General features: G+C 33.6%; 3 protein-coding genes and 1 non-coding gene across 4 annotated transcripts; 3 read left to right on the forward strand and 1 right to left on the reverse strand.

Annotated features, from left to right (window-relative positions):
• The first annotated feature begins 16298 nt into the window (after positions 1–16298).
• Positions 16299–19823, forward strand: LOC111311945 (receptor-like cytoplasmic kinase 176). The gene is made up of 6 exons (XM_022911814.2): positions 16299–16786; positions 17079–17404; positions 17770–17905; positions 17994–18136; positions 18250–18373; positions 19020–19823. Exons 1-6 carry the CDS (start codon positions 16738–16740, stop codon positions 19433–19435), a joined length of 1194 nt encoding a protein of 397 aa, XP_022767549.1. The 5' UTR covers positions 16299–16737; the 3' UTR covers positions 19436–19823.
• Positions 19824–21524: 1701 nt separating this feature from the next.
• LOC111311947 (uncharacterized) lies at positions 21525–23556 on the reverse strand. Its single transcript, XM_022911816.2, has 3 exons — positions 23399–23556; positions 23160–23328; positions 21525–22046 (listed from the first exon to the last, which is right to left on the reverse strand). The coding sequence occupies exons 1-3, from the start codon at positions 23456–23458 to the stop codon at positions 21850–21852; spliced, it is 426 nt and encodes a 141-aa protein (XP_022767551.2). The 5' UTR covers positions 23459–23556; the 3' UTR covers positions 21525–21849.
• Positions 23557–23753: 197 nt separating this feature from the next.
• Positions 23754–26250, forward strand: ABCI20 (non-intrinsic ABC protein 9). Its single transcript, XM_022911815.2, has 7 exons — positions 23754–23942; positions 24047–24180; positions 24512–24631; positions 24890–24985; positions 25158–25310; positions 25421–25498; positions 25689–26250. Exons 1-7 carry the CDS (start codon positions 23774–23776, stop codon positions 25926–25928), a joined length of 990 nt encoding a protein of 329 aa, XP_022767550.2. The 5' UTR covers positions 23754–23773; the 3' UTR covers positions 25929–26250.
• A 174-nt stretch (positions 26251–26424) lies between these two features.
• On the forward strand, positions 26425–26497 carry TRNAK-UUU (transfer RNA lysine (anticodon UUU)). The gene has a single exon. It is a non-coding gene; the product is annotated as a tRNA-Lys (tRNA).
• The last annotated feature ends 90 nt before the right edge of the window (positions 26498–26587 follow it).

Raw genomic sequence — 26587 nt, forward strand, 5'->3', positions numbered from 1 at the left:
TTCAGTTGATTGTTTATAAAATATGATATTCAGTTGATTGTTTTAAATACTTCAATTACAGTTTTTTTATATAAAAAATTAATACTTATAAGTTCATTGAGATATTTTTGGCAAAGCGAGAAAACGTTGATCCAAATCATCCCGTTGATCCTGTCCGAAAATCACTATCACTTTCCACTAATTCTCTTTCAAAGTCATTAAAATTTTTTGAACCATCTAAATATTTGTTGCATATAATAGTACAGTAAGTAATTTAATTAATTTTGGCAAAAAAAAGTGGTTTAATTAATTAGTCAATAATTAATATACAAAAATTCCAACGGGTTTCTTTTATGTTAATAATTTCCCCACTTTAGTTTTCTGGTTTCTTTCTCCATTTGAGTCAAGCACAGGCGTGATATCGACGGAGAAATGCTAAGGTGTGGATTAGAACATAATAAAAAAGCATACCAACCTTTTAATGAAAGGCGTTGATGATCAAGGAGCGGTTGTGATTGAAAAAAGGAGAATTATTATAGAAGGGAATGGGGGTGGGGGAAGCATGGGGAAAGAAGGATCTTTGGGGGGATTAATGGCATGTTGGAAAAAGGGATCCAGAAAGGGGGGGACTACTTATGTAGTCCGCGTTTCGCGGCACAAGGAGACGGGTCTGATGTAGACTCGACCTTCTGCTCCACTCAGAAGCCCCACTCAGATGTCAGTGATAAGTTACGTCCTTTTTTTAAAAATTTTTTTCTCTCTATAGTCATATTTTATTTCTTTTATTTTAATAAATTCCAGATTGGGAATTTTTTTTTCTTTGGCCAGGAATTAGTTTTAGAGTCAACAGTTTTAACGTACAGTCCCTCAGAAAACCAAAAAGACAGGCTTTTTTCTTGCTTGGTTTTTACTTCAATTTTTTTTTCTCAACAATTGTGTAGTACATTTTCATGAATAGGTGAAGGAGGATGTTAAAAAAAGACACTAGGGAATACAGTTCTGCGGTCTGAAAGTTGATAGAGAAAACACTTGTGATCATAAATGAATTGATAAAGCTAGTATTAACCAAAAGGTGAAAATGAAAACCAAGCGAGTTAATGTTAAAAAGGAAATCCAATTTCTTTCCTCGTTTTATCTTTGCCTGAATTAAGTAAGTAACAAAGTTTGCCCGTCAGAATTCAAAGTATGGTTACAACTTTTTCAAGGGAAATTGCTGGGCTAAATCTGGAAAGAAAAGCACGAGGGCTAATGGAGTGGGTATCTTTAGCATGATAAGCTGATTTGACATGTCAAACATGTGGTAAAATTGAGGGAGATCCTCACCTAATCTTCACCCTGAATCCCTCCAACCCTACACCCTCAATCTGATAAAGCCAAAAGTTTTTTTTTTTTTTTTTTTTGTGGTAGGGAATGGAGGGGAATTGAGACTTTATTCTTCAACTTTCTTTTACTCTTCCTCCTCCTTAACTTCTCACCCTTTGATTGATCAAACCCAGATTTAATGGTCCTGATTCAGCATTACAGTGGTAGAATATATCAGCCATGTGCATCCTTAAAGTACACTTACAAAATGTCAGTATTTAATGAATACTAAAAAAAACAACACAAAGAAAGGCTGCAGAATTTGTATGGGGATCGGTTAGAGTGGAGGTAGGGAGGATGTGAGCTGAGTGATGTCTGACCTGACCTCTCTAAGCCAACTTAACCCAGCCTGGTTAGGTGAATGGGAAACATCCCCAAACCTTATTTCGAATAATGGTTGTCTCTACTTTGAGCCACCGCCTTCCCCTTGCTAAAAGACTTGACAAAGCAACTCCAGGTCACACGCCTCCCTTTGCTGCTACATTCCTGGGGAAAATACATAATGTGTTTTTTTCAATATACCCTTTTCCTTTTTATTAGTTAGTATTAATTAATGTAGTCCTCTCACTGAAATAAATATCAAAATAGAATAGTGGGCTATAGTAGGTTAGTCCATCGGTAGGCCTTAGCCGGCCTAAATATGTGTCCAGTGTTTTGTTTCTTGAGAGATGACAAAAGAACAAAGAATTGGGCCTCAGACGGTTGCGTGAAGCAAAACCCCTCATCAATAACCCAGTTCCTAAATATTTGTCCAGTGTTTTGTTTCTTGAGAGATGACAAAAGAACAAAGAATTGGGCCTCAGACGGTTGCGTGAAGCAAAACCCCTCATCAATAACCCAGTTCTTATTCGTTTTTCTTTTCATCTTCCTTTCTCGTATGAAAATGAACCCCTACCGTTTCTATATTTTCCCCCTGCTTCTATTCCTGACTTCAACTTCAGTCTTTGTTCCAAAATTACATACATGACACATATAATGTTAGATATTTTATACATTGATTAATCCATTGATTAACACAATATTGAATGCTGTAAACTGTAAAGAATGAATTGATTAACACAGGGCCAGATCTTCAAGCACTTTTGTCCGTATGCAGGTGTCAAAATCTAAATTCTATGAAACAATTTGCTTCCGAGTAGAAGGGAGTTCCTAGAGTGTGAGCAAATATGGAAGCAATTTGAGTAGTTCAAGTGGCAAGGTCACGATCTGCAACCAAACCACAAACTCACCCTAGTGAGGGGGAGATTTTGCAGTCTGGACCATTGGAAACAGTGGTCTATGTTAATTTTCTTCATTAAATTCATAGAATATGTCAATCAGTAACTTTTATTAGCCTCTCGCTTCTTGTATCGACTACTTTTGCTCTAAATGACACTCCAACTATATATTGTAATTAACCGATAAAGGACAAGTTTGTTTTCCATTCCTAAATAGCTTGGCAGACAATGGTTCCTCGTATCCCCGAAAAGAGTCTAATGTTTCTATCAGATCAGCTATGTTCAGCTGCTGAGCTGCATATAGCTATTTGTGATTGGACCACTAGGAATGAAGATGAGAGGGTCGATATCAACTTAATTGAGTATTGAAATTGGAAAGGTCGTTTGACTGCCATGAGCAATGATGGTATACACAGCTTTGTAGTACTTAACAGAAATGTTATCTGGCCGAGGAACTCTATGGACAAGAAAACTGTCTGGCGGAGTGGGCAAAACCTTCTTCAATCAACAAATGTAGAATATTCCGTGTGCTGGATACCCGTATCCAAGGCCATTACTATTTATTGAATCGGGCCTAACAGTTGGCTAGCCTTGCACTTCAATGCTTAGCTGTGAAACTCAATTTGAGACCAAACATGCACAAGGTGGTAATAGAACTTTAACAGCATCAGGAGTTGACATCCCGACAAGTATTGAAATTAAAGGAACACAAAAATAATATTCAAAGTAATTCCACTGGTCATCCCAAAAGGCTTCTTCTTAACGCATCATGTTTTAATACTTCAATAATTAGCCGAAAACTTTTTGATATTGTTGCAGCCATTTTTTCGTGATTTCATTAGCCATTGGGATACTCTTTTGTGATTTTAGGAGCAAAACAATGTTTGAGCAGTGTAAAGTTCTTCTTTTGCGTCAACTATTTTAAACCTACCTTTGAATATGCGATTGGTATCACTTAGGCTGGGTTGAATTCAGTGATCTAACCCCCTCTGAGCATCCCACTCTGTTAGGGGTTATTTTTGGGTTCAAAGAGCAAATTGATCATTTTTCTTGTTAGAGACAATCAACAAATAGTCTGGGGCATTCTAAACTTTAAAATCAACTTGACATGTATAATAATACATTAGCTCGGCTACATCACTATTTTACCCTACATACACCTCACCTTCTGTCTATAAATTGAGATATTCAGGTATTATCCAATCATTTTACTTTTTTCTACTTTCCTTATTTCCTACTCTTATTCCGATCTTCTATCACCAACCTTTGATTTAAGTATCAGAGTGCAAATGTAGGGAACACTCCCTACTTTTGCCTTTAACTGCTCTCTTTCTCTTGTATGATTTTAGAGTTTTCACCCTTAACTCGGAGCTTGGTACTAACATTTGATGCATCAGATAGGGGCATACATTCTTTAGCCGAGTTAAGTAACATGCCGCCTAAAAAGAGAGTTTTTGAGGAAGAAGAGCTAGCTGCCCTAACTAGAACAGAAATCCATACTAACCAACCTACGAAATAAGCTGCCCCTTTAACAAGCCCCACGATGGAACAATTCCTAGCCTTAACTAAATAGAAGCCCTCAAGCAGATGTTCCAAGCCATAACACTACGACAAACTTCTAAAGTACTTGACCTAATCACCCCTAAAAAATAAGTAAAAAAACAACTGATTTTTGAAGACATTGAGGCCTTTTTAGCCCCTTGAGAAGAAGAGCCTACACCATTAATCCACTTTCACCATTCCCATACCTCTACATTGACCACCACTTAAAAGACAAAACAACCCATCCTTGAACCCTAACAGGACAAAAACCTTGAAGCTTGGATGTAAGCCATAGAGAAGGAACTAAAAGTGAAAGTCGTAGCTTTTGAAGGTGAGCTAAAATTCCTAAAAACCTTCTCCTTTACTAAGGAAATTAACCAGACCATGCCTCCAAAAGAGTTCAAGATGTCAACCTTGGAAACTTATGATGGTACTGTTGATCATTTTGACCATTTAAAGCTTTATCGAACTAATATAATGATGAATGATCATATAAGGCTTTATTATGCAATGGTCTGACCATGAACCTCAAAAGATTAGCTTAGTCATGGTACTGTAATCTGAATCTTAGGTCTAGTACTACATTTAAAGAGATCAGTCATTCTTTTTTGTTAAGATATATCAGTAGTAGAAAAACCAATAAGACCACCCTAAACCCAATGTCTATCCATCAAAAGAGAAATGAGTTTTAAAAAATTACGTCAAATGTTTTAATGTGTAAACTACCATCACCAATGGACTCAATATAGAGAGTACCACTTGAAGCTTACGCTTTCTTAAATTGCCAAAGATATTAACTAACATGTTACTTGTTGCAAAAAAATACATTAACACAAAAACTATAATGAAAAATCAATGTGGGAGAGACTTACCCTTTTCCTCAGCAGTCAAGGTGAAAGAGGTTCATCCCCTTCCTCGATTAAAAGAAAAGCAAAAAAATCTACAATTCTTCTTTAAAAAAAAGACAATAAGGATATTTAAGGGCTTAGAGCCCAAGCAAATAATAAAACTACATAGTACTAAATATATTTAGAGAGAGATTTTGATGCAAATAAAAAGGGATTGCAAGCTCAAATGGTCAAAGCCACTGGGATAGAATACTCGACAAGATCTCAACAAAAGATACACATTCTACAAGGACTTCAGTCATAACACTAAAGATTATGTCAACTTAAAAAATGAGATAAAAAGTTTGATCAGAATAGGTTGCTAGGTAGATTTGTAGATCGATTAAGATAAAGATAGGGTAGACAAGACTATAAAAGAGGGAATCAAAGAGAAGAATGAGACAAGAATCTGGGCAAAAAGATAAAAAAAAATGGAGAAAGAAGAGACTAGAAGAATGATAAAGAGGAAGAAGCTCGACCTATAGACCATTAGCCCATTGTCGACATTATTAACATGATAACTAGTGCAAGTTCCACTTTAGCCAAAAAAAAAGCTTGATTAAGGAATGATCATAGCCATTGGGTCCTCAACTAAGAAAGAAAAATGCTAAAAAGATGAGTTGATTTCTTTTAGCTCTAAAGATTTGAAAGGGATTAAGTTTTCTCATGATCATGCAATAGTGGTTACCATGGTAGTGTACAACCATGTGGTAAAAAAAATCATGTTTGATAATGAAAGTTCAATTGACGTATCACTATGTTAAAAATACAAGTTAGTGAAGAAATGTTGAAGCCATTTATCATCACTTTGATTGGTTTAAGAATGAGTATGTGCTAGTGAAGGGGACAAACTGGCTGTTAGTCACACTAAGTACTAAGCCAAAGAGTATCACCTTGGTTATTTAATTTATTATGGTGGATGTACTTTTATCTTTCAACATGATGCTAGGCTAACCTAGCTAGTCTATTTATGTAACTAATTGGCTTAGCACCATACTTAAAAATCAAGTTTTTAACACTGAATAGGGTTGAAGAGGTCAAAAGAAACCAGTCCATGTTGCAATAATGCTATGTTATAATGATGAAAGGTAAGATTGAAAAATAGACTGATAGTTTGGCTAAGAAAAAAGAGCCAAAAAAAAAATGAAAGTGACCAACGTAAAGATCAGAGAAGTGAAATAAATAAAGCAAAGAAACTTTGGTAAGAAACAACAAGAAATCGATGAAAAAGAAATGCGCTGTTAAACTGCTTTGAGCTTTTAAGCTTTATAATTATACAAGCCACAAACTTTTGTAATTGTTGAATGGATCTACAGAAGTTGAGCTCCCAGGCCAACATACAAACTTGTTAACAAAATTGAGCTATTAAGATGGCTACAAGAAAATTTGAAATACAAATACACATTTTTATTCAATTCTACTTTTCTATTACACACTGTAGACACCTCATTTTGTTTGGGATAAATTTATTAGCTTGGTTTTTATTAAATTAAAAATAAAAATAAAAAAATAAAAAGAAAAAAAGAGTTTAATTTGAAAAAGAAGATGTATTGGGTTGTGAGGTAGATTTGGATTAAAAATCCAAGGTTAAAGTTGATTAGGAGATTCAAATAAAAAAAAAACTCTTTTTTTTATTGAAATGGGGATTATAGACCTATAAAAAAACTCTAGCAAAAACAAGCAAGAACACACAATGAAAAGCAGAGAGAAAGCATAAGAAAAAACTTTGAGAGAATTTTTTGGCAAAAAAATATATATATTTGGGTTTTTTTTTTAAATTGGAAATAGTGTTGCTTGAAGGATTTTAGAAGACAAAAGGGATTTTGTGAATTTTTATAATTTTATTTTTGGAAATTTCTAGGAATTCCATAAATTGGTTGAATTTTTTTAGAAGACAAAAGGGATTTTGTGAATTTTTATAATTTTATTTTTGGAAATTTCTAGGAATTCCATAAATTGGTTGAATTTTCTGACGATATTTAAATTTTTTGACAACATTCCGACAACATTTTTCAGTATTCGATAACTCATCCGACAATAATCCCAAATTGAAGCCTATTTTTCTAGAGGCCAGTAATATTCAACCAGCATTCATTCTTTGCTAGAAAAAAAAATGGAGAAAAAAAGAGGAAGAGAGAGAGTAGGCAAGAAAATTTTAGGAAAAAAAAGTTTTAGCCTTATATACTTATAGCAAAATGGCATCGTTTTAAGGTTATATATTTTTAAGATTCGCGTGCTTTGCTAGAGGCTGACCCAACTTAATTACTTGCACTTTCTATTAAGTCGATTGAGCTTTAAAGTTGAGTTTTGAGCCACACACTCCCAAGTTATTTTTTGTGCCTGGAGTCGAGCCGCCTCTTTAACCCCTAATTTGAGCTGTCTTTTTTATTTTCCTATTTTTTGTTTATTTTATTTTATTTATTTGACTTCTATGTTATTTTATAATTTATTTTAATTATTATTTTTTCATTTTAGTTAATTGTTATTTTTTTCAATTTATTTATTTGTTTTTATATATTTTATTTGTTTTAGTTGATAGTTAAAAAAAATTTCAAAATAAATCCATAAATCCTATCAAACGATTGGAAGATTTTTTATGGATTTAAGAATTTTTAAATTATGTTTCTACCAAACAATTGGAGAAATTCATAACAAATTTTTTATTAAAAATAAAAATAAAAATAAAATGATTTTCAATCCTATCAAATGATTGAAGGATTTTAATTTTTTTTTATGAATTCTATCAAACGATTGAAGAATTTCATAATGAATTTTAAGAGAAATAATTTTTTTATTTTTAAATCCAACCAAATGATTAGAGGATTCAAATTTTTGTTAAATTTTATCAAACTATTGGAGGATTTATGACTTTGTTTTTCAAAAAAATTTCATAAAAAAATTTTCAACAAAAATCCCACTATATGATTAAGGGATATGTATTGATATAAAATCTTACCAAATGATTGAAGGATTTTATTGATTGATTTCAAAAAAATAATTTTTTAAAAAATATATTAATGAATCTGATGATGGAGTCTCTTTAGAGTGAGACATGAGTTTTCATGAATACTCATGAGGTAAAAGAACTATCTTAAATTTTTACCAAATAATTGGAGTAATTTTAAGAATAATTTCTAATATTAAATTTACTAGGTAAATTACAAACACATTTTGAAGCTTTGATAATATGAAATCAAATTGGTACCACCATTTAATGGGCACTATAAAGGTGCTATAACCTTTCTCATATATAACCATACTCCTGAATCTAGTCTTGGTTTTTTAGGCATAAATCTACCTTTTAAAGATACCTAATTTATGCTTAGAATTTCTCTTTAAAGAGGGATAGATTCAGTTAGGTGGTTAATTGCCCCTTAATAAAAAAAATTGATGGCGACTCATAAAGTCAAGTAAGTTATAGGTCTATAGATTTATATGTTATAACAGTTTGATAACTCCATTTGGGACAAGGAGAGTCAGGCCAGTAAATGACTTTATATTATACAAGCCTACTTTAATAAATTTACAAGTTTTTGTTTTATCCTTTGTGTTTTACATGTTATATATTATTATTCATGTGCATGTGCATAACATGAGCTTTACACCTGAGCTCCGTCCCTTAAGAGAAAGTAAAGTATCTATGCTTTCATGAGATTTTATGTCTCCCCATGGACTAGCGAAATACTCTCACTAAAATTAAACATTTTTCATTTGTAGCCTATAATGGACAAGGATTGGAATATCTTACAAGTATGTGATGGACAATAATATAAAGAACAATTTAGAAATCTCTAGAATTAACCCAAAACACAAATAGTTAACCTTATCAAGCCTAACCTATAGATAGAACCATGTCTCACTTACCTTCTAGAATTGACTAAAAGTTTAAGATCATATTATTATATTTTGTGCTAACATGTTTTCTGTTATTTCTTATATTGCACTAACTAACTATTTTCTTGCTTTATTTTTCTTCTTTATGCATATTCATAAAACATGCATATAGACTGTATAACATATTTGTCTTGAAGAAATGTGTGATTGCATTTTACTTTTTGAAATTGAAATAATGATTCATAAATGAATAATAGCATGAAAGATTTCTACATTATCTTAGAAAGGTTGAAAGTGATAATGGCAAATATGAAGTATTCAAGGCCTAGTAAGGACACTGTACTTGAAAATGAAAAAAAAATTTCTTTAAAAGGAGAATATGGGTGCTAGCATTGAATGAGAAAGATGATTGAGAATTGAATTGGTGTGGTCTTAGTGCTCAAAGCTTGAATAGTTCGAGATCTAAAGGAAAGAGGCTTAAAAACTTGTTTACCATAATTAATTGACATTTGTATAGCATGCATTGCATTTAGGGATGTCTAGTGAATGAATCTAAGAAATGATTTATAACACTTTTCCTTTAAATACCTTGCAATGGAAGAAATGTGTGATTGCATTTTACTTTTTGAAATTGAAATAATGACTCATAAATGAATAATAGCATGAAAGATTTCTACATTATCTTAGAAAGGTTAAAAGTGATAATGGCAAATATGAAGTATTCAAGGCCTAGTAAGGACATTGTACTTGAAAATGAAAAATAAAAATTTCTTTAAAAGGAGAATATGGGTGCTAGCATTGAATGAGAAAGATGATTGAGAATTGAATTGGTGTGGTCTTAGTGCTCGAAGCTTGAATAGTTCGAGATCTAAAGGAAAGAGGCTTAAGAACTTGTTTACCATAATTAATTGACATTTGTATAGCATGCATTGCATTTAGGGATGTCTAGTGAATGAATATAGGAAACAGGAATAAGGATATTACAAAATCCTGCATTGAGACGATAAATAAGAAAGATTTTTTAAAATTTTAAAGTTGTAGAGCCTTTGTACAAAGGAACACTTTTCAACATTAGAAATGATTTATAAGACCTTTGGGCATAATCTCTTAATTTTTTCAGATGCAATCTATAAAACCTTGGTGTATGATCGTCAGAACCTTTGGGTGTTTATTTATTTTTAAAGTTGTGTGCCTCTATTATAGAGGAGTTTTATATTTTTAAAAGTTGTTGAGTTTATTGAGAGGAACCTTTTATAAAAAGTTGTTAAGCCCCTATTGAGAGAAGCATTTTATATGTTTTAAAAGTTGTTAAGCCTCAATTGTGTGGAGCTTTTTATATGTTTCAAAATTTATTGAGTCTCTGTTTAGAAGAGTTTTTATCTTATTCAAAGAGTTTGATTGTCCGTTTAAAAGAGTTTAAAAATAAAAGGTCGATTATCTAAATATGTGGGCTATCTATATCTTTGTACAATTCTCATTTCACTAAAAATATGCAAAAAATGGCAACTATTTTTTCTAAGGTAAATTTATTGGCTTGGTTCCTATTAAATTAAAAATCAAAAAATAAAAAAGAGAAAATTTTGATTAAAAAAAAAGATTTATTGGGTGAGGAGATGGATTTGGATTAAAAATCTAAAGTTAAAGTTGATTAGGAGATTCAAACCAAGAAAACTTATTTTTTTATTGAAATAAGGATTACAAGCCTATAAAAAGACTATATATATATATAAAACACACACACGCATACACATAAAATGAAAAGCAAAGAAAAAGCATGAAAAAAAAATTTCGAGAGAGTTCTCTGGCAAAAAAATATATTTGGTTGAATTTTTTAGCGATATTTAAATTTTTCAAGCACATTTTGACAACATTTTCTAGTATTCAGTGACTCATCTGCCAACAATCCCAGATTGAAGCCTATTTTTCTAGAAGCCATAAAGTATTCAACTAGCATTCACTTTTTGCTAAAGAGAGAAAGCAAAGAAAAAAAGAAAAAGAGAAAAAGTAGGCAAAAAAATTCTGAGAAAAAAAAAGTTTTAACCTCATATACTCATAACAAAATGGCACCATTTTAAGGTTATATTTTTTTAAGATCTGTGTGACCCAACCTGATCGCACGACTTGACTACCCGCACTTTCTGCTAAGTCAACTAAGCTTTAAAGCCTAGTTTTGAGTCATACACTCCAAAGCTATTTTTTGTGCCTGAAGCTAAGCCGCCTCTTCAACCCTCATGTTGAGTCATCCTTTTTATTTTCTTGGTTTTTTTGTTTATTTTATTTTATTTATTTAACTTCTATGTTATTTTATAATTGATTTTAATTGTTATTTTTCAATTTAGTTAATTATTTTTTTAATTAATTAATTTATTTTTATATATTTTATTTGTCTCAATTGATATTTAAAAAAATTTAAAATAAATCCATAAATCCTACCAAATGATTAGATAATTTTTTTATGGATTAAAGAATTTTTAAATTATGATTACTACCAAACAATTGGAGAAATTTATAACAAATTTTTTTATTAAAAATACAAATAAAATGATTTTCAATCCTATCAAATGATTGGAGGATTTTAATTTTTTTTTTATGAATTTTACCAAACAATTGAAGAATTTCATAATGAATTTTAAGAAAAATAAATTTTTTTATTTTTAAATCATACCAAACGATTGTGGGATTCAAAGTTTTATTAAATCTTACTAAATTATTAGAAGATTTAATAAATTTATTTTTAAAAACAATTTCATAAAAAAATTTTCAACAAAAATCCTACTAAATGATTATGAGGTATGCATCAATGTAAAATCTTATCAAATGATTGAAAGATTTTATTAATTGATTTTAAAAAATGATTTCTTAGAAAATATATTAATGAATATGATGACGAAGCCTCTTCAAAATGAGACACGAGTTTTCATGAATACTTCTGAGGTGAGAAAATTATCTTAAATTTCTACTAAGTAATTGGAGTTATTTTAAGAATAATTTCCAATATTAAATTTACTAGGTAAATTACAAACACATTTTAAAGTTAGGATAATATGAAATCAAATTAGTATCATAATTTGATGGACGTTGCGAGGGTGTTATAACATTTCTTACATGTAATTATACTCTCGGATCTAGTCTTGCTTTCATAGATATAGATTTACTTTTTAAAGAGACCTAAGTTTTTTTTTTTTTTTTTTTGGATAGCCTTTAAACCCAAGAACTTAAAGAGATAGATGACATGTGCATCTAGCCACCAAGATAAAGGAAAGGCTAAAGATTAAGCTTGAGATTTCTTTTTAAATAGGGATAGATTCATTTAGGTGGCCAATCGCATCTTAATAACAAAAATTGATAGCGACTCCTAAAGTCAGGTTGAACTATAGGTCTATGGATTAATACGTTATGACGCACACTATTCTACTAACAATAAAAAACTGTCATGTTAGGATCCTTTTTTCTTGCAGGAAATAGTTCCAACCTAACTGAACAAAAAGAAATAATCGACCAGAGACCTAAAATTGATGACAATAGAAAAAATCGATAGAAAACCTCATCTTTATACCATTTTGAGAGAATAAAACTAGAAAATGTATGTAAATTAAGGTCAAGTTTGACCATAAGGACTAACTAATTCAGTTATTAAAAAACAACGTCGATTTGTTTGTATGGACACTATCAGATATTCTAAGGATCGATCTTGAGGTGATGGTCCATAGGTCATACATCGATCTAAACATGAAGTTAGTTCAACAAAAAAAAAAAGACATTTGCCTTAGAGAATAAAAAGGCTATTGAGGAAAAAGTCGATAAACTATTATAAGCATGCTTCATTAGAGAAGTATGTTACTGTGATTGGATAGCTAACTTGGTTATGGTAAAAAAATATAGTGAAAAATAGAAAATGTGCATCAATTTTATCAACCTAAATAGAACCTTTTCAAAAAATAACTTTTCTCTCTCTAGTATAGATCGACTGGTTGATGATAGTGCCGAGCACGGCCTGTTCAGTTTCAATTGATGCCTATTTAGTAGTGATGGCAACGGGTCGAGTTGGGGCGAGTTTTTGTTCGTCCTGAACCGACCCGACTTTAAACATATAAAATTCATACCCGTACTCGACCCGACAAATTTTTTTATTTTTAATACCCAAATTCGACCTGACCCGACATTGTATAAAATCGAATCTGATCCGATTCGATCTGAAATTAATAAAATATTATTTTTAATATAAATATAAAATTAAATATATATATATAATATATAAAATTAAATAATTAATTAAAAAAATAATTTTTTTATATATATCGGGTCAGATTTGCCTAAAACCCGACCCTGATCCGAACCTAAAATTTTTTTATACCATCCGACCCTACCCGACCCGATACCCAATTTTTTATAAAAAAAACGACCCTAAGAGGTCGAGTCGGATCAAAACCCGTCGATTTTGGGTATTTTTGCCTTTCTTACTACTTAGTCTATAATCAAATTAAAATGCTAAAAGAGGATGAAAAAAAAGTAGTCTTCATAATAGAAAAAATTTTGTACTGTTACAAGACATGCCATTTTGCTTGAAAAATGCAGGAGCAACCTAACAAAGATTAGCTAATAAGGTTTTTAAGGACCAGATTGGTCGAAACGTGAAAATATATACATATTACATGATAATGAAGAGCAAAAGCCCAATCAAATACTTAAAAAACTTGGAAGAGACCTTTAACACCTTGAGGAAATACATTATTAGACTCAACCCAAGCAAATGCGTTTTTGGTATCACGTTGGGTAAGTTTTTCAATTATATGATCAATAAAAGAGGTATAGAGGCAAATCTAAAAAAAGTTTAGGCAATCCTCGACATGTAAGCATTGACTTTAATGAAATAAGTGCAAATATTAACTAAAAGAATAGTTGTCTTGAGCAGATTCATATCTAGGTCAGAAGAACAATACCTATCATTTTTTAAAATCTTTAGGAACATCTCAGATTTTAGATGGACACCCTAGTGTCAAAGAGCATTTGAAGAGTTTAAAGAGTTTCTTTTTTCCACTCCCATTATCTCTAAATGGAGAGTCAATGAAATACTATATTTCTACTTGGCTACAACTTACTAGGCCATCAACTTAGTATTAGTAAGAGAAGAAGAAAAAAGGTTAGACGAAGGAGTCGAACTGACCTTTGACACTGGGACAAGAGGATTTTGAGGTCAAAATCCATCAAGCCAAAAGCTCATCCATTTTATTGTGAGTCTACTCCCTCACTTCATAAAGATCCACTCCTCTTTGGCACAAACACTTTCCTTCAACCTTTTCTGATCTTTTTTTAACATAGGGTTTAACCAAAACGTCACTTTGCTATAGTCTTTTCCCATAATGACAGAAGGGACTTTGTTAGCTTCTTCTCCACTATTAAGCTAACCTTCTATTGAAACCATCTTGTAACTTCTCAAGCTCTTAAAACTTTCATTAGAAGACATAAAAAAAAAAATACTAAGGAAAAAAAAGAAAAGAATATAGGATTGAAAGAAAATAAAGTCTTTAAGGTTGGTAAAGACAAATAAGTTTGAGAGCAAAAACATAAAAAGGTAAAAAATGAATAGCCCCAGAGGCTTTTTTTATAGCCAACATTGAGATCAGATGAATGCTTCAGATTGTGCGCATGTCTAGATTATTACTGAGAATGATTTTTCAAATTTTTAGCTTTAGGGTTTTATTGCCTAAATACCTCTCTCTTCATTAAATTTGATTTTCAAACATCAGAAGGATAAATGGTTAATTCCACCAATTTAAACCAATCAAACCGATCACAAAACTCAAGCTAGACTTGCCAAACAAGCCAATTACAAGGTCAACCCTGTATTAGACCTAAAAATTAAACTCCAACACCAAGAAAAAGTACAAGTCTCATATCAATATGCACTATATTAGACACAAAAAATCATATCAATAGTTACTCATAAGCTTACTTAGCCCTACTTCAGTTTGCTTAGACACAAGGTCACTCACTTCGGCGAACCCAAAACGGACCAATCAAACTTATATCCAAAACCGATGCTTAAGATCAAGCATAGCACGTTTGATCACATATCAAGTCAACAAACTCAAGATCGACAAAGTTCACACTTTATAGTTTGATACTCAAACTATTCAATGGGAGACAGAATATTAGGGGTATTTTCGAGTCCAAAAGATAAATTGGTCATTTCTATGATTAGAGACAATCAACAGACAGCTAGGTGCATTTTGGATACAATGCCATATCAGCTTGGCTATGTCACTATTGTGCCTAACATATCTTTTACCTTCTGCCTATAAATAGAGTCATTCAAGTATTATCTAATCATCTTACTTTCTTCTATTTTTCATATTTCTTATTATTTTTTCGACCTTTTACCGTTGACCTCTGATTTAAAATTCAGTATGTAAATGCAAAAAATATTCTCTATCTTTACCCTTAATTGTTCTCTTTATCTTATGTGATTTCAGGTTTTCACCCACAACTCCGAAACTCGTCACTAACACACTCAAACCGTAATCTAGTTCAGACAACGCCTGAGTTGAACATCAACAAACCTTTTTGTTTCTTGTGTTTTAAGCTACAAAGCCACCCCTTAAAATTTTAGGGAGAAAAAAAAGGTTTCTCTGCTGTTTATTCTTGCATCTGAAGTCTGAAATGGGACGTGGGGACCTAAACCTGAGCATTTTCGTGCGTTCTTCTCTCTCACAGTGCTCATCTTAGATTCCTAGTTAACAATCAACTGATTTTAAAGTAATAAAATATTAGTAGGTATGATGAAGAATCCAAATCTGGGTGTGCAATTATTAGAGAATCATACATGTTTGGGAAAAAGGGCCGTTCTCCTGTGTGTCTTGCTACATGCTTCTGCCCACCCACAAGCAAATTCCTGTTATTCCAAAATCTTTACCTTTTTTTCTTTTATTCTTTTATTCTTTATCCTGAGAGTTGTTCGAATTATAAAAATACACTATTAATATATTAATTTTTATTTAATTTAATTATTTTATCCAAATGATCAATAGCAGAGAGACCAGAACGAAGGTGGGAAAATAGGCTTCATGTTGTTGACTAAAACATTGATCAAAATCCAACGATGACAGATATCACAAGATGCATGCAACAAACAAATTCTAAAAACATACAATCGCATGGCAAAACAACAACTTTTAACGTAAATCCAACGGTGAAGACAATGTTCTTAAGACGAGTAGGAAAAGGTTGACATGACTAATCATTGAGAATCAAGAGGAAAAGCCTATTCAATGACATCCAATGGCTCACAAACACAACTATCAAGTTTGATTATTAAATTAGACCTCTCTTTAAACCCTTAATTTTTCTTTGAATTTTATGCAAGTTTTTAATTTTTAAGGCGTTTTTGGCTTATGGGTTAATTAAAACAAATGTAAAAATGAACATGTTAATAGCTACTAGTTTGTACTATAATATTGTCGCGTTCACATGGTTGTTTGTTGGGGAAAACAGACAAAAGAAGCTAAAACGCGTCAACTGTCTGCGAGATTTGGTTGGCTGAGGTCTAAAAAGAGCTACTCATAAAAGAAGAAAGAAGAAAGAAAGGAAGCAAATCCAATTATTCCAACGGCCGAAGCATTTTTACCTTACTTTTTGGTTTTGCTGATCTTTTCTAAATTCTCAACTTCATCCTATGCCAAACACACCTTCCAAAAAGTGAAAAAAAAAAAAAAAAAAGGGAGCACAAAAGAGATCATATCCAAAATCTTGCTGCCCAATTACACCTACTCCTCTGCTTTGATCTTTCTGAATAGGCAAGTTGAGGTTTTTTTTTCGTTTCTGGTTTGTCTTTCTTTGTGGGAAGTTTGGCCTTGTAAGGGGAAAAAAAAGAAAAAACAAAAAGATTAAAACAAAAATCTGGGTTTTATTCTGTTTTGATGGGAGCTTGCTGGAGCAATCGGATCAAGTCTGTCAGTTCTACTACAGGTGAGATGAATGTTGTTTGGTTCTCGATTTTGCTTTATTTTGCTTAAAGCTTTGAATTTTTTGTTTTTGTTGATTAAAAATGAACTTGCATGCCTTGTTTCTTATTTTGAAATCAATGAAAAGGACTTGATTTCTATTTAGTTTTGAGTGTGTCGTTTTGTTTTTAATCAAAATTTGATGATCACAAGCTCAAATTGTAATATAGATCCTGTCCGGAGCTTTAAAAGTGTGAGTTTTTGTTGAGACAACTTTATATTATCTTATAGAATGTGAAAGTTACTATTATTTACAGGAGTTAATTCGAGGAGTGCGAGCAGAAAAGGAAACAATTTGAGTGTTTCAAGCAGCAGGATTTCTTCAGCTTCTATACCACAAACTCCCCGGAGTGAGGGTGAGATTTTGCAGTCTTCAAATTTAAAGACTTTCACTTTCAGTGAGCTCAGGACAGCCACCAGAAACTTCCGGCCAGACAGTGTGCTAGGAGAAGGTGGATTTGGTTCTGTCTTCAAAGGATGGATTGATGAGCATTCACTTACAGCTACCAAGCCTGGTACTGGCATGGTTATTGCTGTTAAGAGGCTGAACCAAGAAGGGTTCCAGGGTCACAAGGAATGGCTGGTTGGTGATTTCTTTTTTACTTTCTAAAATTGTATAAGTTAGTATTTCAGTTTCATTTTTATTTTTTGGAGGGCGGGTGGGATTGGCAGATATTGCATCTGTTGCTACTTGGTATTAGGTTATGGTGGCTAACTCCTTGAGTACTAAGAGAAGTTGGTCTTACATGGATGCATTTGTGAGTTGGTTACTGTCAATATGACAAATATGATTGTATTAGCACAAGAAACCCGTCCAGTTAGTTAGGTTGTAATAATTTTAAATTTGGTGACAGATGATGTGGGAAATGCATTTTTTTTGTGAAGGCTGTGTTTTCAGGCATTCTCTTATGAGAGAATAATTGATTTCTTTTATATTTTGGTATACAGGCTGAAATCAACTATCTTGGACAATTGCATCAAGCTAATCTTGTAAAGTTGATTGGTTATTGCTTAGAGGATGAGCATCGGCTTCTTGTATACGAGTTCATGGCTCGGGGTAGCATGGAGAATCATTTATTCAGGAGTGAGTTCCTTATATTGTTGAAACATTCATATCTATGAAGTGAAGCATATGTTTCCATCCACTGTTGCCTAATTTGATTTTGAAACAGGGGGGTCGCACTTCCCACCACTTTCTTGGGGCATCCGGATGAAGGTTGCACTTGGTGCTGCCAAAGGGCTTGCTTTTCTTCACAGTGCCAAGACACAAGTCATATATCGTGACTTTAAAACGTCTAATATCTTACTTGATTCGGTACATAACTTAGCTAAAGCTTCCCTTTACATTTCAGTATCATGGTGAAAATATTGGAATTTTATCCATTCTACTCATGTGCTATGTCCTGCTGTTATATTTGATGTTTGCAGAATTACAATGCAAAACTCTCTGATTTTGGGTTAGCTAGGGATGGGCCAACTGGTGACAGGAGCCATGTTTCTACTAGGGTCATGGGAACCTATGGATATGCTGCTCCAGAGTATCTAGCCACAGGTATTGCTCCCAGCTTGGTTTTCTTCTGTAAATACTTATACTATGTCAATCTGTTTGGCTTTTATTTTCCGCTTGTTCCCTCTATCTACAACTTTTCTCTAGATGCTCTGTAATTGTATTGGATCTATGTACTACCCTTTTTACTTACTTTTTTTCTCCTTTTTTATTCTATTCTCATTTTCTTTTAATGAATTTCTACTCTTTACTCGACATGTTTGTCATAAAAATAAACTACTGTATGCCTCTTTCATAATGCATGGAGAAGGGTTCCTAGTCTTTTTGACGCAGTTATGCAGTTTTTCATTTACCTTCTGATTAAGTAACATTTTATCTAAACTCAACTGTGGTTTCCACTGGGAACAAAAGAAAATAGAAAAAAACTACTAAAAAAAAGCCCCAGATTTTGATTTTAACAAGTTCTGCCATGAAATGCAGCCCATGGATGTATTACTATCAGTAATTTTTGAATATCCAATGGCTGTATTATGATCAAAAAAAGAAAATTTATCTTTATGCATATGTAGCCATTTTCAGCTGTTACATATCTATTCGATTCCCATTGCATTTAGCTATTTGTTAGTGGATCATATGAAATGAAGTTGATATACTCTGAGTACTGATATCAACTTAATTTTCTATCGGAAAGGTCATTTGAATGCCAAGAGCGACATATACAGCTTTGGAGTTGTTCTTCTAGAAATATTGTCTGGTCGACGAGCTATTGACAAGAACAGGCCATCTGGAGAACACAATCTGGTGGAGTGGGCAAAACCTTATCTGACCAATAAACGGAGAACATTCCGTGTACTAGACACCCGTCTCCAAGGCCAGTATTCATTGAATCGGGCCCAAAATGCAGCTAACCTTGCACTTCAGTGCTTAGCTGTAGAACCCAAGTTCAGGCCAAGCATGGATGAGGTGGTAACAGCGCTTGAGCAGCTTCAGGAGCCAGATGACATGCCAAAAAGCATTCAGAAGGAACCTCACGTAAATGCTCGCAACCATTCCAATAGTAAACCAACCACTTATCCAAAGCCTTCTGCTTCACCGCTTCATGTTTAGATGAAAACCTTTTGATGCAGCAGCAATTTCTTTCCTGATTTGAACTTCCATAGGAATTGTTTCGGGGATATAGGCAGGTGACAAATCCATGTTTGAGTGGTGTACAGTTCTTTTAAATCTAGCTCTGAAATTTATCAACCCCAGATCAGAGAGGATGCATGAACATGATCTGGGTTTTGCTAAATTTCATACCATCATGTTTGAAAAAGTGAAGAATATATGTTCAAGTTTGCATGAAGATGTTTTCAACCTTATTTCAGGTTTTCTTTGGGGTTTTTTGTTCCTTTTTTCCCCCTAGTAAATGGTCTTGTATGCCAATGTAATTTAGCTCATTTCAGAAACAATGTAAGAATCTTCATTTTGTTCTAGTCCATATGATATTTTGAGACGTATCTCTTTTCACAATTAGTTCAAGTTCTACTCTCCTTCACACTAAAGATCAAATTCTCTATTCTTTCCAAACTTTTGTTGGACTAAGCCGACAGATTGGTGAGCTGCATGTACATATGAATTTTTTTTCTTTGAACATGGAAAAAGAGACAAATTTAGGCTGTCAGGAGAAAACTTCTAGGCCTTTACTTGATTTTAATGAATGTGTGCAGAGGTTCCAACTTCCAAGAAGACTTCGCTTTTACACATTTTTCCCCTTCTTAGACCGAATGGTTTCATGTTCTCAAGGCATATTGGCATTTCCAACTTGTCAATAAAATAAATGGATTGGCAAAGGGAAGTCATCTCCATGGCATTATCTTTTTCAATATGAGGGCAGTTGGTAAACCATTTTTCCTGCATTTTACTGGGTAATAGCTACTATAATACATGTAAGAACTCAACGAAATGGTCTCTCTTTGCTTCATTGCTCGTATGGTTGAAATTATCTGTAGACAGCTAAGATATACAGTAAACAGTTGAAAACGCGTGTAAGAAATACATCTCCATTTTCTCTTTCAATCAATTTTTATTAGTATTCTACTTAGCGTAAGATAAAGAAAACATTCTAAGACCCAGTCAATTGTTTGTCCATCTAATATATGGAACAGCGACAAATGAGTTTTGTCATTAACAAGCTAGCAAATTAAATGCAAATGTTGTGTCATTTTCAATTCATACATGAAATCAAGAATTTACTTGAAGAATACGAGTGGAAGGATTAGAAGGGACATGAAGAAATGAGTGAAGAAAGGGTTAAAAGAATTGGAAAAGAAACGGAAATTGAGAAATGGGGTGGTAGATAATGGTGATTGGTTGTGCAGAAACATCTATGGAGTTGACATTCTTGTTGAAGCATAAAACAGGGCGAGACTTTCCAGAAAAAGTCTTTACAAGATTCGGATGAAAACAGGGAGACTCCCTATCAGTTGAACAAGATCAACTATCCTTCTGTCAAGTGAGAGAGATGGCTAGATGTAAGAAACTAGTTATCTGGTTGGTTGGCATCAAAGACAAAGGTTGTCTTGGTTCTTTTTGGCATTTTCCGAGTTTCATGTTTACGAACTTAAAAAATCTGTATTACTATATTTGAATGAATGGTGCATTTTCTTATCTTTTCTGAATTCGTATATTGATGCATATGTATTTGTACGGTTTACTCCAATATGGAATCATGAACCAAAGAGCTATGTAGATCTGAAGGTGAATTTTACTTGAACATAACCAATACTTGATGTCTCAACGGAATAGAAAACAAACCAATCAAGACCACATATGCAAGACAAGCACAAATACTCCAAGGATGTTCTAACGAGGGAAACGACCCAAGTTTCCTTTCTTATTTATTTATTTATTTTATCTTTCAGTTCCCTTTTTCCCCCCAGTGATTCTTTTCACTTTTTTCCTATCTTTTCCTACTTAGTAGTTTCTTTTCTACCAAGGTTGAAGGCGATAAGGAATAGTAATTCATAACTTTTTTACTCTTTCCATTTTTCCTTTCTTTTCCAACCATGAATATGATTGCTGGCACTTGGTATTGCAGGATAAATCTAAAGGATGTTTTGTCCTTGAGTGCAGAGACAGGGCAAGCTGAAACTTCGACGCGTGAAGTAAAGGTTGTCCTTCCTGATAAGAACATAGCATGCTGGAGAGATTTCAGTTGCAGAAACTTTAGTGCAAATGATTCACTAGCAACACTTCATTTACAAGATATGTTCTGCTATTAATTTTACTTTCAACGAACATGAAAACTTAATTTGAGAACAGCTGATCAAACCAATTTTTAACTGTTAATTCCGAAAAACAACTCCCCCCTAATCATCATCAGATGCTGTATATAATACACAATCTACGAACTGAACACGAGTTTGATAGATATACCGTTAAAATAGCTGATACAAACTTGACAGCACTTTTCCACCGAAAATGTACAAATGAAGATAAGAGATGGAGAAATTTTGGTGACATACTGGTTCCAAGACAGCTCATCGGCCCAACAGCACAACCCGATCCTTCAGCAATGCCTGTGTCAGGTTGATGTCAAAAAGTTCACACCGTATTGGCATCTCCATCTCATAGAACGGATTCTTCAAAACATAATCTGTGCAGAGCTCATAGATGACTTTCAAGAGAGCATCCATACACTGTGTCCCAGGCTCACAGACCACAAAGAACTTTGTCCCTGTATATCAGAATAATACAAATATTTGTAAAATCAAAATTGTACATAGTGTCCACAAAATCATGGTTTAGGAAACATGTATGTGAGAGTCCGTTCCAAAATTTTACAACCTATGTTTGCAAAATGCCATTTCACGTCAAATGCGAGAACAAGAGATCTATTTAGCATAAATTGTCACTGGACCGACAAAGAGATATGAGTAATCAAGCCTTAAAGCTTGCCAATTCTCTGACAATACGATCACGAGGGTTAAACTTATCATTAAAAAGTTCTCACCTTTGATCATCTCAACATATTAAAGTTCAACCCAACGTCTTCTGATATAGATGTCCACTTTGGTTTCCTCTACAACGTGTTTATCATGTTACTCTTTATCCTTTTCACATGGCTTGAAGGAAGGGGTTTATATGAAGAACTAAAGGATTCCACAATAAGTAGATGTGCCCTACAAAGATTAATTTTTAAAACAGTCACAGAATATAAAACGTAGTGAATTTTATATTTCAAGTAACCAGATAGGGGTAACAAGTTTCACAAAGCAGCACAAACCAGATCTAAAACAGATTCCTCCCTTCCAATTGGTAAGACTTAACTAACCTACATATATCACTAATGGCACAATCAGACATAATGAATTTATTTTGATAGTAACATCCTATCTTCAAGTTAAAGCGCAAACAATTTCTTGACAAGCATTCATTAGAACACTTCTACTATTTTGGTTTTAAGCTTCGAGCTAGAGGAAAAGCAAGCACCACAAAATTTGAAGCAAATAGTTAAAACAAAGAGGCATGGCCTACTTCATCTAAAACATATTATGCAAGCTTCATATATTTATATAAGCATCAAATATAAGTAAATTTCCATAAAAATTTCATTTTCTATTCATCATCTTACATTTAGGCACAAAATAGGGCAAAATTAATCTGCATTTTTTTGCATCTCCTAGAATTTAAACAATGGCCGAACAAATTCTACAACTTTCAGTCAACTGAGTGGGAAAATCAGATCTATAAATCAGTTTCTTCCAATTCTACTTTCAAACTTCAAATTTCCCCAATAATTAAAACTAAATAATAATAATAATAATTGATATTTCAAGAAAAAAATTACCAGTAAGGGATTGAAAACAGTGGAGATCAAATGTATCAGCTTCAAGCAGCTCAATTCCCGAACAACCAGTGGTAGGCGATAACTGATGTGAGATTGCGTGCATTGAATGCCATAAACTAGCCACTCTCAAGCTATCATTCGTATCCATGCGTCCCTTTGATCCATAATCCTTTAAAAAAAAACATTTTACCAAATATTCCCGAGAAACAAACAGAAAATGTTTCAAAGTAAAATGATACCTTATAGAAGATCAAACCTCCTGATTTGTTGATTATGTAAATACTGTAAATCGCCGCCATTATCAAGGGAATCAAATTCAAAACCCTAAAGCTCGTTGCTCGGAAATAACTGCTAGTGTTCCGTTTACCTTTTTGATTTGGGAATTGTGAGTCGTTTTCGGTTTTTTAATTTCCAAATTTGTTTTGACGTTTTTGCCCTCACTTTACAACCAATTTACTGTTAAATTGCATCAGTCTTGGCTCCAATATCGCCACGTATGACAGCAAGGATGCTTTCGTAAATTGAAATGAAAATCCAGTGCGTTTTGGGAAGAAAAAGAAAATTATAAATACTAACGAAAACTTTTGGTAGGGAGAACTCACCAGCTGGGAGAAATGGCGGTGATGGAGAGTTCGAAAGCATCGGTGGAGATCAACGGTTTGAGATTCACGTATCCTGGAATAGATGGTCATCCACCGCCGGGATCCACTCCTCTTATCGATGATTTCTCTCTCACTCTCAACGCTGGCGATCGGTGTCTCCTCGTCGGATCCAATGGCGCCGGTTAGTTAGTTCCTATAAACGAGCAAACCAAGGAAAGTAAAATAATAAAATTCAAATTTTATTTATTTATTTATTTATGGTTAATTTGTTTCAATGAATGATAGGGAAAACAACGATATTGAAGATACTGGGCGGGAAGCACATGGTGGAACCGCACATGGTTCGGGTGTTGGGAAGATCAGCTTTCCACGACACCGTTTTGACTTCCTCGGGTGATCTTTGCTATCTTGGAGGAGAGGTCTGTTAAATGTTTTCCTTTTTTGTTCTTTTAGTATTTCCTTGAAGTTAGAATTATGGGAAATCTTGTTAATGTCAAGAAGTTAAGATCATTTTATCTTAGAATAGTTGAATGAACTAAAAACTGTGTCATTGAGACATAATTAGGGGAAAATGTAACTTTCCTTTGCATCAAGAGGGGAAATTATGGGAAAAGTTATTTCTTTGGCTTTTTTTTTAATTGCACCGAATATATGTCAAAGGAATTGCAAGTTATTCGATGTATTCGTTGGTGGTGTATTGTTGTAGAAATTTTCTTTTAAGTTAAACTAAATGAGGGTTTTCTTTTACAGTGGAGGCGTGATGTTGCTTTCGCAGGATTTGATGTTCCAATTCAAATGGATGTTTCTGCTGAGAAAATGATTTTTGGAGTTGCAGGTATTGATCCCCAAAGAAGAGCCGAACTAATCAAGGTATGCACTTTTTAGAGGTATTGTTGATGCAGCATATGAAAGCGTGAAGAGAGGTAGTTTCTGATATTTCATTATTCCCCATATGAATGACTCGAGAAAACTGGGTAGAAATTACAATAATTTGGCTAAGCATGTAAGAAAATGAATAAGCACACTAACTTCAGTTAAGTAACCAGATATTTTCTTGAGATGCAAAGTGACATTTAAATTTACTTGTATTTATGATTTAAAAATCCTCTGGCTTGCTTTTTGCTGTAGGTATTAGATATTGATCTCTCATGGAGGTTGCACAAGGTATCTGATGGTCAGAGAAGACGCATCCAAATTTGTATGGGTCTCCTCAAGCCATTCAAGGTATTCTCAATTTTCTAGATGGTGGTAATGTTTTCAATGCTTCCACTGTCTGATCTTCTGTGGTGCTTGGACTTTTTCTCCTTCCACAAGGAAGTGCAGAAGTTTTGATATCAAGTTTTCATTTTTTTCTCTAGTTAAGTTGTTGCTGAAGTCTGCTTCCTTGTTTGTATAGGTTCTTCTACTTGATGAGATAACAGTTGACCTTGATGTGCTTGCAAGGGCTGACCTTCTGAATTTCCTTAGAAAGGAATGTGAAGAGCGAGGTGCCACAATCATCTACGCAACACATATATTTGATGGTCTAGAAAAGTGGCCATCACATATTGTCTGTCTCAGTTCCTTTCTAAAAACTGCATGTCTCTCAAAATGAATTTGTAAATTGATCATCTATATAGTATAGCTTCTCAATGACAAAATCCCTCATCTTTGTTTCAGGTTTATGTGGCTCATGGGAAATTGCAATTAGCAATGCCAATGGACAAGGTTAAGGAGATTAGCAATTTGTCACTAATGGTTAGTGTTCCTGGTAGAAGCTTGAAATGTCCTTTGGTTATGACTTATGAGTGAAGCTCATTGAAGATTGTCTGTTTATCAGCTATTGAAATGAATCTATTTTCTTAATTATATGTTTGTCAGCTAGTGAAGAGTACTTGTTAGCCTTAGTTCTTTGGATTTATAATGCCTTATTGGTTTTAATTTGCAGAGAACAGTAGAGCGCTGGCTGAGAGAAGAAAGAGATGAAGAGAGAAAGAAAAGAAAAGAGTGGAAAGCATGTGGCCTTCCAGAATTTGAAAACCAGATTAAGGGAAGCCGTGTGACAGGGGATCCAGCGCGAGCTGCTGTGCGTGCATTGAACAACGGCTGGGCTGCAGGAAGGATGCACTCCACAGTTGCTGGTGAAGAAAACTCTCTCTTCAGCTCAAACAGAGTTTTAAGGCAATAGATGAACTCAACTAGGAACGAGTTCTTTGAGCTTACCCTAGGTACTGTTACAATAATAAGCTTAGAGATTCTCAACCCGTCTCTTGCCTAGGTTTTTGTTCAGCAGAGCATCAGAAAGGAAATATGTCCATCATTGTTTGTGCTTGCAAGAAGCCAAGAAATAATAGCCGGGAGTCCAATCAGGTACACCGGTTCTTGATTTGTTGTATTATATCTCATCGTTAAGGCTGTGTAACGTGAGCGTATAGGGTCAAGCATAGCTAGTATCATCTGATTTATCCAAAATGAAAAAGTTCATTAATAAAGCCAAAGATTTTGTGCCCTTTTAATAATCTTAATGACAGAAGGGTAGACAGTGAGACTGAAATCTGCTTCCTATCCCTCTGTAAGGGATGATATCCATCCTCTTGTGATCAACAGGAAGCCGATCCTTTGCCCGTCGTTCTGTTTAAACATGGATTGTTCGCTTATATTCTTTGGAGCTACGTATCAAACCAGCCGTCTTAGCTCAGCCGGTAGAGCGCGTGGCTTTTAACCACGTGGTCGTGGGTTCGATTCCCACAGACGGCGTTTTTGGTGCGTACTCCCTTTTTCCTCTCCTTTTTTATTTTTCAGTTTTACACGTGTGTGCGGAAACTAAAGCCCACGATCAAACCCAAT

The sequence above is a fragment of the Durio zibethinus genome, chromosome 1 (genome assembly GCF_047325235.1).
Source record: "Durio zibethinus cultivar Kanyao isolate XHJ-2024 chromosome 1, ASM4732523v1, whole genome shotgun sequence".
Classification (NCBI taxonomy): Eukaryota; Viridiplantae; Streptophyta; class Magnoliopsida; order Malvales; family Malvaceae; genus Durio; species Durio zibethinus.